Source organism: Lonchura striata, chromosome 6 (genome assembly GCF_046129695.1).
Source record: "Lonchura striata isolate bLonStr1 chromosome 6, bLonStr1.mat, whole genome shotgun sequence".
NCBI classification, from domain to species: domain Eukaryota; kingdom Metazoa; phylum Chordata; class Aves; order Passeriformes; family Estrildidae; genus Lonchura; species Lonchura striata.
In genome coordinates, this window is record NC_134608.1 from 40,972,508 (window position 1) to 40,987,044 (window position 14,537).

The following is a 14,537-nucleotide window of genomic DNA, read 5'->3' on the forward strand; positions in this document are numbered from 1 at the left end:
ACTCAACAAAACCAGTCCTACTCGTGACAAAGCCTTCTCTTGGGGGATGTTTCTTTTAAGAGAGTCTCACTGACTCAAAGATGACCAGCTGGTCCTCTAAGAATCAAGACAACCTGCAGCACTCCAGAATGACACATCTAAGTAATGCTTGAGATGGGAGGATCAGCTGAGCCTGCCACACAACATCCAGTAGCTCCGGAGAAGAGGAGCTCGTGTTTTTCTGAATAGCCAGGCAACTTCTTCCAAAGCATTTTCACTCTTTCAGTGCTGATACAGACTATTACACTTGGCCTATTCCCTGTTTCATAGGTTGTTTTTAATTTGGGTTGCTACTATTCATAACCTCTGACATTACAACTGTTTCTCACTCCAATTCATAATCAGCAATAATTTCAGTTCCAACCACCTCCCCCCCAGTATGTTCTAAAAAGACATCAGACAATGTGTAGGAGGGAGAGGTACAGCAAGGAGGGGAAACGTGTTGCCTAGTCATACAGAAGAACAACAAGGGTAGGAACATTACTGACCAAATCCGTCCAAATCTGGGGTTTCCTAAATTGGTACCCAGAAAAGCTAATGGCAGCTACTGCAAATTGTAGGAAGCAAAAGCATCACAATACAGCAACAGAACTAATTAGCATCTTCAGCTATACCATACTATTCTTAGGGAGAGGTTGTGCATTTGTTGTTTGCTTTTAACCTTTTTCCTGTGAGAGGGAAAGAGGGAGGGTTATAGGATGGGGAAAGAAGGTTGTCAGCTGCATCAGAAAACTTTTCTGATGGCCATTTTCTATAATAGTTGATGCAATGCATCCACATGTGATCTCAGTCTCCACTGCATTTTAAAACCTTGTTTGAATATAATCCTATGGTCACACTGGATGCCAATATAGTATTTCAGTGTTTCCTTTTTTTTGTATGGCATCAGTGCAGTCCTGACCAGTATAACTAAGGCATCAACAGTGAATCAAATCCAACCATTTATGGATAGAAATGTCTTGATTCTTTTCCTGTACCATTTTCCCTCAAAAACCCCTGCATGTCAGGAGCTTTAAAGGCTATCAGTGAGGATGCTGAGGATTTTAAGGATGCTATCTGTGAAAAAATGGAGACTTTTTTCCCATTTGTACTTAATTCCTGGATATGCTCTGAAAACAACTGAGAAAACCCCATCTTTTTGGAGAAGAGAGGATTTTGCCATTTACCTATGGTTGTGTCATCCTTAAATCAGACTACTTTGGTGATATGTTAAGCAGAGCAGGCAATGTGAAATGAGTTACCAATTCTCATTATTAGAAACCGTATTGAAGTTTAGTTTGTCAAAGGTATCCCAACAGTCAATGGAAAGGAACAGGCAATTTATCACACTCTACAACAGGGAGGTCAGATCACCCTCTCAAGAAAATTTTTCCTATTTATGAGCCTAGGAAACCACCTTAGCTTATTTTGAAATAATTTAAATGGAAGGAGATGCATGTACTTTCTAAATAGGTACCTTACCCTGTAGAGAATCCCACCTTTGCTCTTAAAAATTCAGTGGCCTTCATTTTAGCATGCTGCCTAACTTGTTTTCTGTTCATAGGATCAGCATAATTAATTTTAATTGACTAACATTTAAACACAGTCAAAACACTGAAACCCACCACTTCTTGGCATTTATCCAGAAGGGTTGAAGGCATGGAGATGAAAGTGTTCCTTCTCCAAGGGCAGAACCCAGCATTCCCCAGCAGATCACCAGGGGGTGAAAAGACACACACTGTTGCTAGCATTAGGCCAAGTCTATGCTCCCAAGTAGATCTTTTTACTTCCCTGCTTCAGCTGTGCACATCCAGGAACTACCTAAATTTCAGAAAATATAGTTAAGAGGGAAGCATAGGCTATTTTATAACTGGCTGTATGGCAGAGAGCCCGTAGTAGCCAAGTAGCAAATGAACATCTGTACATACAAATTTTATGGGACTAAGGCAGTACACGTTTAAGTACTTACCCAAGATTCAGGAGAAAAACTCCATCATCAGACTACTGCAGTTTTCAAGAACCACTTCTAATGGGCAAATTCTCTGAAAATGCAAAGATAGCAAGAACAGCAATGTCCTGCTACCAATTTACAGTATGGCCACACACAAACTTAGTGTTCCTACATTTTGCTTTATGTCTGTGTACAGTGCATCTTGCTGTATTTCTTGAATAAATCAGTAAACACTGCAGAAAGCAAGACATAAGCTGGTGTATTAATTACCAGTTTCACATGCCCACCAATATTGCCTATGAGTATAATCCTTGCTGATCCAGAAAAAGTCTATTTTAATTCCATCTTTGTCAAAGCCATGGATCAGTGCTCCACATATTGATGCTTTTAGGTTCTTGAGCACCAGCCTTGCTCTTCACTTAAATCCCAGCAGCAGTGAGACAGATGCAGTAGAAGAGTTCACCACATGGCAACTACTCAATTTGACCATGTGATACATTAGGAAACCAAGTTGTAAGGTACATGCTCCGTACCAAGCTAAGTTTTTATATACTACATTTTAAAACTAATAAATGAAATGGAAGATTTACCAAATGTATTTAAGTGACTCCCAACTATTTATCAACCACTATAAAAGTAAAGCAGGCCAGAAAACGAAACTGAATAAAAGCAGCTGCTCTGCACATTAATTCAAGGAAAAGCCTTTGCTCTTTTTTCCTACATCAAATGAAAATTCTTTCCATTTACTTGCACCTGCCTTTTTATTTTCCCCTCCCACAGCTCTGTATCAGAAATCTCTGTAATTCATTATCCCAGTCCATGATCCTAGTGGTGGTATTAGACCTTTCATGAAGTGATCTTCCTCTTGGAGTTTCTAAAGAGATACAGCTATGCCTGTCTCCAGCCAACAACTGTTCAGCCTTCCAGTAGCCTTGGGAAGAGCATCAAATCTGACATGCTGTTGACTCTGTTGACAAAAATTTGACAGGTTTGCACACTCTTAATAAAAATCTACCCAACAGTAGCACTTGCTCATACCTCTGCCAGGATTCCTAGATAAATGGAAATTACTTGCAATAAAACAGAGGTAAAATCTGCATTAGAACTGCTCATCTTCAGTCATATATAAAAATATTCAGGGATTCTTTCATGAAGTAGTAAGTTCCAGTATTATAAAAAGTACACTGATACCACAGTTTCTACCACTACCATACTTATTCTTAATTTGCATCAATGAGACAGGAAAAATACTGGAGAAAAACCACCCAGTAACTTCATAAGCATTGTTAGTTCTTTAAAAAGAATAACAAAAAAACACGTTTAACACTAGAAGCTGCAGAGTGGGTTATAGGACAGCTGAGTTAGTTAACTTTTCCTTATTTCCTTCTGCCACAAACAGAATCAGACACAGAGGGGCAAGGAATTTTCCAAGGGTATGCATGAAATCATTGGCTGATCAGGATTGTCAAAGGCTTTCCTGGCTCCCAGCTCAGTTTGCTCCCAAGGAAAGGCTGTAGCTCCTCCAGATGAACCTGGACTCTTGCAAGTGGCGCATGACATACACAGTACAGGAGTTGTTCATAAACAATTTATTTTATTTCAAGTATGTGCCCTTTTTGATTCTGGAGAATAACGTCCTCCACCAACCAAAGACAAAACTGATTTGGAAATCTTCCACCTGACTTTTTTGCTGTTGATATCTTGACACCATGTCCCTCCTCCTCCTTGGCAGCTGAAAGTATGGCTCGGGGTGAGCATAAACTTGCACCTTATTCCAAAATGGCTAGAAATACAGTGAACAAAGAATTAGTAAATCAACCACTCAGGGAGGCAGAGGGCTATGAATATACAGACAAATATAAAACATCTTACTGAGACTTCAACCAATTTTTTTTTTTCTCTGCAAGTATGACTAAAAACTACTTTGACTTTAGGGTCCTGCTGTTACCTCCTCTTGATTCCCCAACAGAAATGAAGAATTCCAAAAATGCTTCATGTTTCTCATGTTTTTTAATAAATATTTAAAAGTCTGTTCCTCTCCTTCCAAAAAAGCAGGTAATATGGTATGGAGTGAACAAGACTGGACAAAGCATGAGTTTCACATGGATGAATTGCTGATTATCTCTTCTTACTATTTGGTATGGTTGTGTGCTTTGCATTTCCAATGGCTTAGATTATAAGACATGAAGCAAGTTATTTTGGATGCTGATGCCAATCTGAGCATTATGGAAAAACTAACAGTGCCTAGGTCCTGTTACAGGTGGTCATGGACTGATGGAAGTTTCTTGGTTTAATATTTACACGGATGTTTTAAAATTATGGTCTCTGAAATATATTTTCCAAAGATGCTGCTCTATTTGACAAAAACAAATAAAAGAACCCTTGATCCAAATCCCAACTCTTTTAACAGTCTTGTTAAAAAATTCAATTCATCAATTTATCTTAGCACACTTAAGAGCAGAATAGAGAATAATGACATTTTTAAAAAAGAGAAAGATGATGATCTCTAAGGAGACCGTCGCTCTTTTTTCAGAAGTAAATGACACTGAATGGTGCGGATTCGGTTCTTTGCTGGGGCAAACTCCGGCTGAAGCTTTAGTGTTGACTCATACCATTTCATGGCCTTTTCAAACTCCTCCTGAGAAGAAAGAAACCAGAGTGCAAAGAGTCATATTCTGATAAACAGTGAACACATTTTCTATGCCTTTCCCATCCCAACCAGTTGTGCAGCATGATGTGCACAAAAGTAACAAAAGTTTGTTACAAAAGTAACAAAACCAATCCTTGCGATTTAGGATTTTTTTTCCTTCTCCCACAAATAACCGATATTTTCTTGGGCTAATGAGTCAGTTCTGCATAATCCATGGAAAGGAGTTGAGTTATTGCTGAGAATTATTGACCAATGTTCTCACGTTTTCTTTTCAATAGTACACCTCTATATTCTTGCTTTGAAAGTAATGTCTAAAACAGATTTCAGTCAGAATTTGAGTAAATCAAAGCTTTAAAATCATGGACAATGCAAAACCATCACATTTTCTGAAAAACTAACATCTTTAGAAACAACCTGAAATTTCTTTTTAAAAGATTACTCAATAGAAAGAGTAAACTTGAACAAAAACCCCCCAAAACTTAAAAAGCATACAATAGCTAGACAATTTCAATTGATAAACTGGAGTCCAGGCTGATAGTTAGAAGCATTCATGTGGAAATAGCATCTACTTTTGTGTAGCTGAAATCTCATTACCTATGCCACCCTGCTTTTTTATTAACTAGGAAAGCATGCCAACATCCGATAGAGTATTAGAGGAAAAATGAGAGGAGAAAAGACCCAAAACATTCTGGGACTTTCAGTCAGTTTTGTAACTTATTTTATTCTCTTAAGTTCCTTGTCTCAGTAACTTTAGTTATGCAGCAGAGATAATATGAATTTCTGTCCCTATCATAAAGACTAAGTAGATCCAGGTGAGTTGTAAATCTTTATTTTTTAAAAAGGTGTATTTTAATAGCGTATATAGACAGTATAAAGAAATTTGAGTTCAACCTGCAAATTATGTTGGGCATTAATAATCCAGATATTGAAAATGAACTTCCCTTGTGTTTGTTCACCACAACTGCGAGTTGCGTTTTACTTATTATTCCAAGCTTAGCTCTTCAAGATAGAGACCAAATTAATCATTAATTTTCCAGAATTATAAAAATATCCTGTATTTAGATGGGTGGACAATCCAAATTACCAATTGTTTGCTACTGTCTTTACAAAGCTTTGCCCACAGCATTCTTAAGCCAGCTTATAAAAATGTTGGCCTTAAAGTACTAAATGGGAATTAGAGGTAAAATAGGTAATAGAAGTTTTTTCTTTGTAAAGGTACTACTTCTTGATGATCATACCTAATTTCTTGACTGTTGCTCCTTCCAAATTATTTGTGAGAATAAGACTTTTACATACATGTAAACAGTGTCCCAAAGACAGCCATACCTGGGCAGCAGCACACTCACCATTGCTACATAGACATTTGCCAGTGTGAAATGATTAACCACGAAGTGCGGCGCAATTTCCACGGCCATGGTGGCCACAATAATGGCATCATTCCAGAGTCTGGCGTTGTGGAAGATGTTTGCTAGGCTTATTAGTGGTACATCCTGGAGGAGAAGAGCAAGCAACAGTTTCTTTCCATTGCAATTGTCTCAGGATCAGCAAGACAAACAGAAGAATCCACCACCAAACTGCACTCATCTGGTTCCTACCCACTTCCCTTTCTTTTGATGTTGAGAATAATGACCAAGACCTATTTTAATACAAATCTGCATTTGAGCCTTTGTGTTTATAAACGGAAAAACCTCACATCCACATTTACTCACAATAGTGACAAACATTACTCTTGAACAGAAAAAACAACTCAACAACTAACTCACTTAAGTGAATGTCCATTTAGTTTTTAGGAGCTCTTAGACTATTTTTCTCCCCAAAGATGAGGTGCACTCTTTAGAGACAAGAGAAGCTGTTTTGTTTGAATACCCTCCTTCAGGTCTTGTATAAAAGGAAAGGGAATATGAACAAAGGGGACAGCAGGGAAGAAATCATGGTCTAACCATTAGTGCAACAGAGGCATCATTTTTTGTCCTGCCTCTGCCACAGAGTTATTCTGATGCTGAGTAATAGCTATAAATAAAATTTTCTCAGCTAGACTCTGATAGTATGTTCTTTATTTACTGGATTTTCAGACTGTTACCTTGTCTGACTGAAAAAACTGTAGAGCCCTGGCAGCCACAACAGACTCTCTGTGAGCTGGGCCTCAAACCTTCAAAGCACAAAATACAGCTTAGTACCAAGGCTTAGGTGCCTTCAACAGGACAATAATAAGTTCTGTATGTATGTGATCCCTGATTCCTTGACTTTCATATGTCAAGGAATACCTGTTCTGGACAAGTTATTCATGTTTGCAAAGCAGATATTATGGAAGTCAGAATTACAAGAGAAGTTCATAGGAAAATTAATTACCTTTTATTTGTATGAGAAAAGCCAAGAGAAAGTAGCCAAAGTGAATAAAAGCAAAGAGGAGGATAAACCAAAATACACAAAATAGCTTTTAATTCAGTGCTAACTCTAAGTAAAAGTTGCTGCTCTATCCTGAAAAACAAGATCCGGAATTTTCTCTGGAGGCAGCTTCAATATGGAGGACAAAAGGCAGAAATTCGGAGAGTCATGCCATCTCAAGCAACATTTTATCATACTTCTAGAAAAAAAGCACTACTTCACTACAATCTTGTCAAACTGTAGTTTGCAATTCATAGTCTGACCCTTACAAATCACACAGCTAAGGACTCCTTTCCTGAGGAACCGATTACATGGAAAGATAGGAAAATAAGGAAAAGCTGGGTGTGTCAGCTCTTGGTTCCAATCTTGCTTTAAATGGATAATGCAAATAAATAGAATTATAGGAAACATACCAAGGATGGGGAGTGGGGATGTACATTTCTTAGTTGAGGCATTTCTGCTATTAATGGCTAAATCCTCCTAATAATATCCTGAAAGTGTGACTTACTTTGTCTTGCAATTTTCTGAGGAAGGTTGAAGACCAAGATGCCAGTGGAGTTTACATTTTTTTAGGCTGCACAATTTGTTGCCCAGGTCAAAAAGAAAAATCTACTATGTTGAGTAAGGAGCCTATACTGCATTTATCAGTTTGCTAGGGGGAGCTTGGTGTTCAAGAGCAGAATTACAATGCTCAGCACAGCACCTGGCAAGGTGAAGGGTACAGAGCCAACTGAAACACTAAAGAGAAGACGGTGTCCAAGTACTGCCTTTTTTTTTTTTTGAGCAAGGAACTGCTGCACAAAGTCAAGGACTAATGTACAACTGAGATTCATAGCCCAAATGCTTAAGATTCAAGCACTTAAGTAATTCCTTTAGATAATCTCCTACCACCCTCTCTAAAAGCACAACCAGAAGACATACTCCCTTCTCTAAAAGCATAACCAGGAAACATACTCCCACATCTTAGGTTAGAAGACTTGTCCAGATGAAGGCTGATGAAGACTAAAAGTCCTAAATAACAGGAGGAAATTCAAGTCTGGGATGCCCAGAGGAGGTGTCACACCCACTGAACTGCAGGAAATTCCACTGAACTTTTTTTGCAGTTATCTTAAGAGACAGTCCATACTATGAAAATCTTGGTGAAAATCTTGGTTTCACCTCAACTAGCTAGTATCTAATATATTACAAACACCTGATATATAGTGTTGGCCTTAACAGTAGTCTGTGAAAGCTCTGCTGTGATAAGCAAAGCATTCTTTCACCTGAGCAGTGGGCACACACACACACACACATGTACACACCTTCATGTGATGGGGTGCATAGTGCAATGCTTGCCGTAAACAATCAATTGCCTTCTTTCCTTGGCCTTTCACCCTCCAGTAAAGAGCTGCCATGCTAGACAGGACCCACGAAGTCTGATTCTGGCAAAAGAAGAACACAAAAAGCTGCCATGTAAACACTGGTAGTGAACACTCTTCCTACTTTTCACTCTTCCAATGTATTTGATATACTGAGGTAGAGGATGTTACTTTAAAAGAGCATTAAACTATTTCAAAGCAGCAAAAAGTTTCTGACAACATATATGCAACAGCAAGGTAAATGAGACTGCCAAATGAAACAAATTCCAAGTGCAACATCATTTCCTTAGGAACAGAACAGCAGTTAAATAGCTTTCAACAACAGCAACAGTTTCAGCAGCCACAACAGCTTCTAACCAGCTCTCTGATGCTGAGCATCTATATGTGCACACACATTACCCAACATGAAGGAAAAAAACTTAGCTAAATGAGCTGATTGGACCTGTAGGCTCCCTGCAGCCACTGGAAAGAGAAAGGATGCCCTGGGATGCAGCTCAGTCCAGAAGCCTGCCAAAGCCCAGCCTCTATCTGGCTGATTCCCAAGCCCTGTGTTACAAAGGAAAATACTGAGAATTCTGTTTCTAATCTCCGTACTAAATATTCAGCTTATTTGGATAGGTCTTGGTGTCTGCAGGGGAAACCAGCACGTAAGTGAAAAAGCTAGTATACCTCTAAAGTGAAAAGAAACTAACTCTTGTAATGTGAGGATAAGAGTAATGTCTTTACTTTCAGCGTATGGACAAAGCTATATTTGTAATAATTTCAAAGTACAGCAAGTACCTCTGACAGCTTTTGGTCCAAGAAGCTAGAGTACCAAACTATTTTAATTGAGCCCTCTTTTCCATAGTAGTTTGGGATATTGTTCCTACTAGTTGTAAATACAGAACAGCAATCCCTGACATTCCTGTCTGCTTTGTGGATCCTGTGAAAATTATGTCCCTAATCCTCTCATCCTAGGGTTCACAGCTGAAGTCCTTTAGCTAGGAAGCTTGGACTGGGGAGAACAGGAAGTGCAGGCTTGCATATGGCACCACACCTCTGCTTGAACCCACCTGACACTTCAGGCCAACACTGCACCAGGCAGAAGCAGCAGGCTGAAATGACAGGAAGCCCCTTTGAGCTGTCTGACAGCAGCATGCCAGGAGTGTTACTGGAGAGGGGAGACATGACTTAACTCCACTCTCCATAAGCTACAGGTCAATGTAGCATAAAGAGAAAGAAGAGGGCTGAGAACTGTTGAAATAGTTTAATAAATCAATAACCAGCAATGCTGCTCACTACAGGGCAGGAAACACTGGGACATCTGACAAGCTTAGGTTTCAGCAGAGAGATACGGAAGACACTTGATGGTATAAGCATAGGATATACCTCAACAAAATACCTGTGAGGGCATTACAGATGCTAAATAGACACAAATCCTTAGTCCAAGTGCTAATACGTTCCTTGAGCAGGATTTCAGACAAAACTATTTTGACACCGGACTGGCCATTATGCCAGTCATGAGCAGTAAGCCCAGACTTCTCATCTTCTCCTTTACACATACCTTTTCCAAAGCTTTGGCTATTCGAGTACCAACTTGTTCTAGTGACTGTGGTGGGTAGTGGTCTTTGCCAAGATTCTGTAGGACCTGTGAAAGAGGACGTAAAAGTGCTTAGATGCTAGAACCTGGTAAGAGATGTCCCTGTGCTTGTTGGCTGCTTTTTTGCCTGGTGTTTTACAAATGCTGTAACCTGCTTCAATCTAAACACCACTGCCTATCCTGAGTTGATACTATCTGTATCACACAGTGCTGTAACTCCATGGCCCTGAATACTAAGAGTATGCTGAGTATGCTGAGTTGGATTTACCTTCACTAATTCATCCACAAAGAGCTATAAATACAGAGACACTAATGGCGTTTTAGGATTTCCCTCAGGGCAGACCGTAGATGGCTGGGAAAACATTCTGGTAAAATTTCATGCTGCACTGTTCTTACAGTTTTATCCAGGCATTCACTCACTGAAAGTCACCTCTGGAGACAAGGCATTGAGCTAAATGCACCTTGAATCTGCCACAGTATGGCCACTTCTGTGTGATGGCCTTTGGCTCTGGCATACCTCTTTCAGCTGACTTTCTCCAGTGTAATGCAGGCTGGCCCGACTAGAGACACCTTGCAGGTGGTCCAAAGTATGCATACTGGCTGGGAGGTTTGGGTTACAAAGGGGCTCCATGGCTGGTTCCTGCAGCTGTGTGGCAAAATCAATGTGTTCTGTAATGCTACAAATGTCATAAAACAAGTCAAATTAGTTAAGAGAACAGAAGAGTCATTAGAAAGCTCTCTAGTGAAAGTAAACTGCCCAGAACCTGGCAGAATCTCATTTGAGTAGCTCAAGAAGCAAGAGAAACTGCATCTTTCATCTGCACTTGCACTTTTCAAGTCTAACTGATTAAATTCCACATGATATTTTCAAACTTAGAAATCCTGGAAGCTCTTCCTAACATAAAATCTTACATACACTGAAGACCATGTTTACATACACTGGAGACCATGTTACTGTCCTGCTTTGTGTAAGTAACTTAGGGCTCATATCCAGGATACTCACTCAATGTTTTTAGCAGAAACAGCAAGCCACGTGCTGGCTACAGTTGTAAGCTCTACCCTGCGGAGTTTCAGGCATTCATCAGGACTTGGCCAGCCAAGGCTACGGTAGTCACGCCTTTTTCCTTGAGAAAGTAAAACAAAAATAGAAGAAACTTTCTGAAAGGAGAAAGACATTCTACTTCAGTACAATGACTCTTAAAATACTTTATGCCAGTGGATACATCCCCTACATTATAAAACTCACTGTCTTGCAGAGATATTTCTTTAAGAACATTCCTGAATCTAAATGGACTGAATGGGACTGACTGGTAGCACGCACAGACAGAACCAGATTGTGCACAAGGCAGATCAGGAGATGAAGTTTCAAACCTGTTTCATTACACTTTTTCCAAAGCTACAGATTAAGAACAATTGCCAATCTCATTTACAGGTAATGTTGCGACTTAAATGTCCTTAAACCAAATTAGTGAGCCATCATTAATGTTCCACAGCTACAGCTAAAAACTAATAAAAGTTGACTGGTCTGTCTGTTGACAGTTCCAGGCAAAAAATACTGCCAATACTGTTCAATGAGTATTGTCCAAGACAGTCAGTGGAAAGCTTCCTGAAACTATTTAACAATTACACTTTAGCTCTCCCATTTTCAGAGAAGCAAAGCAAGGCAGGGAAAGGTTAAATAACTTGCTTTATGTTAACTGACAGATCACTGAGAGAAACATGAACCTGATCTTCACATCTGAACTAAAGCCTACTGAAATCTCTCCCTCCAACTTGGTGGATACTGTATCAAGTCCTAAAAAACTGGCCTGTGTTAAATGTTAGGAAACATTTTCCTCTTCTATCAGAAACATCCAAACTATTTGGAACATAAAAAAAATTCACAACAGCAGTAGATTTCCACAGTGGGAAGCCAAGTTTAACAACATGCCAGTCTATCAAACCAGCTATGTAGACAATATTTCAGTATTTATTTCTAGTTACATGAAACTTTGCCCATCTGGATGCAATGCCTATTTCTCATCCAAGTTACAGTAAACCACTTCATCGTATTTTGCAATGAAGAAGTCTGCAATACCATTTATTTTATAAAATATTGTGATAAAAGGGAAATGAATTTTGAGAAACAAAGGGAAATTTTAAAGGGAAATGATCAGTTCTCATCACCACCACTGTGAACTATCCTATTGCAAGTTCTTACTGACACGAAAAATGAAGGACATAAAGAGGTATGGAAATGCTACAGACATAGTTCAGTAATCTGGGAAAGAGTGAAACCCAAGTCAGATACCATCATTCCTCCATTCTACCAAGAACTTCCCAGATGATCTTCCATTTGTTAAATTTGGATGATTTAGTTCTTGCAAAGAGGATGCCAGCAGACCCTGCCTCACAAGACTGTTGGGAAGATTACTGTACAATCAAGGGATGCTATGTAATAAAGCCTCAAAAGTAAGTCAGGGAAAAGAAAAACACTGAGGAAAGGACAGGTGTGTGCTCACAAATGACTGTCTGTTTTCATGTATTCTTTCCCTCCCCATTTAAATATTTAATTCAATAACTTACATTTGTCAGTTGCTAAAAAAGGCAGTTGTTAAAGATTTAATGTAAAAGCCTTCAAAATGTGAAATCACTTTCCAGGTCATCAAATCATCAAGGACTAAGATGCACTGTAGAACTTTGCTTACACATCAGTCCCACAACATTAAGATTTAAACTTCATTGAAAGGTAAGACAAGAAGTATAGGGGTCAGTTACTTGGGTTTTATTCTTTGGCACCATATTAACAGATTATTCTCCAATTCCTCTCATTCAACTAGCAAAAACTCCATCTGCCTCATCTGTGTTGGTGCAGAACTCTACTCTTCTATAGCTACACTGTTTTGGAAGATAGACTGTAAGTTTTCTCTTATAATATTACTGAACAATTATAGCAGAACACTTGATTTTTATTTACTTAATTTTTATTAGACTGAGCTTTCAGCTCTTTCTCTTTGAGTTGTATGTCTTCTGCTTAGCCAGAAGTCAGTACAAACTCTTATTCTGCATCCTGATAAACTAACTCCTCTGCCCATTCAGTTTATCAGAAGAGATCACTGAAGTCCCCTCTCTCTTTTACAACTTCTACTCACAATATCTACCTCTTTCATTCTCTACTCTCACCACCTCATTCCCAGAAATTTTGGAAATTATCTAGAAATTTTTCAATCAACACATAAAGTTAGGCTGCACTTGATTAAGAAGGTGCTGATGGAAGAGATTTCTTGTTTTTCCATGTACTCATCTAGAAGGAACATTTCACTATGTAGCTTTTTGTAATGATTATTTTTATCAATAAACCAGTGTAACATAAAGCCTGCAAAGGAAATAAACTATAGCAATACAAAAGCTGCAAATGATTGGCTTTCTCTAGAAGTTGCAGGTTACCTATTGGTCCAGGAGAAGGTATCTTTGGTCCACTGATCTCTAGAGCAGTTTGGTAAAAGTTTTCATTTTCTGCATTAGTCCCTTCTTCCACATTTCTCCCAGCTGGCTCCTGAAGACCCAAGCTTTCAACTTTTGGTTTCTTTAAACGTTTGACCTGAAAAGTGATCTACCAAAAGATAGTATTAGCAAGGTTAACAGTAAGAAACACCATGACTTTTTTCAGCTCCAATGCACTACTTGTTTTAGTCCAAAGATGTTACAGATGAGATCTTTGTCTCTCTCTTTTCCTCCCCATCTCAACTCATTCTCAAAGCCTGCTCCCTTTCACTGCATCACACCACGCAAATACAACTTCTGACTTCCAACACAGGAGAAAATCAATTTAACTGCTAGAGAACTGAAAGGCATTTTTCATTATATATTTTACTGGTAACATGATGACAAAAGGGATTTCAGTGTTTTCATGCTAACTGAACTTTTGGTTAAAATCTTATTTTATTTTCAACTATGAGCAAGAAGTTGGTGATGGATTGAAACTACTTGCTCATTTCACACCAGCCATCAAAAACTACATCTTTTAGGCTCATGGGGGAAGTTCATAGATCTGTATCTCCCAGTGCTAAACATCTTGAGCTGTTCTCATCTTTCCCTTGTCCACAACATTTAGTACAAGATTTAACGAAATTAACTCAAACTCACCCATTCAGCTTCATCATCATCACCACAGTCCCCAAAACAGGAGCTAGCAAGTCCATTCTGAGATCCCTTCTTCAGGACCCGGATTCCCTGCAAGTCCATCCGACGACCTTTTACCTCCAGTGCCCCTTCAAAAGCTTCCTGAGGCCAAGAATTTTCAAACTCATCCACCAAAGCCAGCATCTCTTCAGATATCTGATCATCTTCTAAACCCTCCACTCCTTCTGAACCATTGCTTTCTGCAGTGACTGTGTCTAAGAGGGAATACCATAAAAAACTTCAAAAATTATTTTCCCTATGCTTTCACAAATTGTATAAAAGAATAATTTTTTTCTGTGACCCAACTTTTCCATTTGCACAACCCAAGTATCACTGACTACTCACTGCACACTGCAGAAAAAGAGAGCTAGTCAATACAGACCTCCTGACCACAAATAAGCATCCCTCTTGTGCTTGGAGAAGAATGGTGAAAAG

General features: G+C 39.0%; 1 protein-coding gene across 2 annotated transcripts in view; it reads right to left on the reverse strand.

Annotated features, from left to right (window-relative positions):
* Positions 1-3,543: 3,543 nt before the first annotated feature.
* TTC17 (tetratricopeptide repeat domain 17) overlaps positions 3,544-14,537 on the reverse strand; it is a 55,837-nt gene continuing 44,843 nt past the window's right edge. The window contains exons 18-25 of one of the 2 annotated variants that reach the window (XM_021533219.3): positions 14,067-14,317; positions 13,368-13,533; positions 10,945-11,065; positions 10,459-10,618; positions 9,906-9,989; positions 8,306-8,425; positions 5,966-6,109; positions 3,544-4,607 (exon numbers count right to left, since the gene is read on the reverse strand). In XM_021533219.3, the coding sequence (XP_021388894.2) occupies positions 4,476-4,607; positions 5,966-6,109; positions 8,306-8,425; positions 9,906-9,989; positions 10,459-10,618; positions 10,945-11,065; positions 13,368-13,533; positions 14,067-14,317 (1,178 nt within the window). In that variant the 3' untranslated portion in view covers positions 3,544-4,475. The remainder of the gene's footprint in view (positions 4,608-5,965; positions 6,110-8,305; positions 8,426-9,905; positions 9,990-10,458; positions 10,619-10,944; positions 11,066-13,367; positions 13,534-14,066; positions 14,318-14,537) is intronic. The other variant, XM_021533221.3, reaches the window with a different exon arrangement.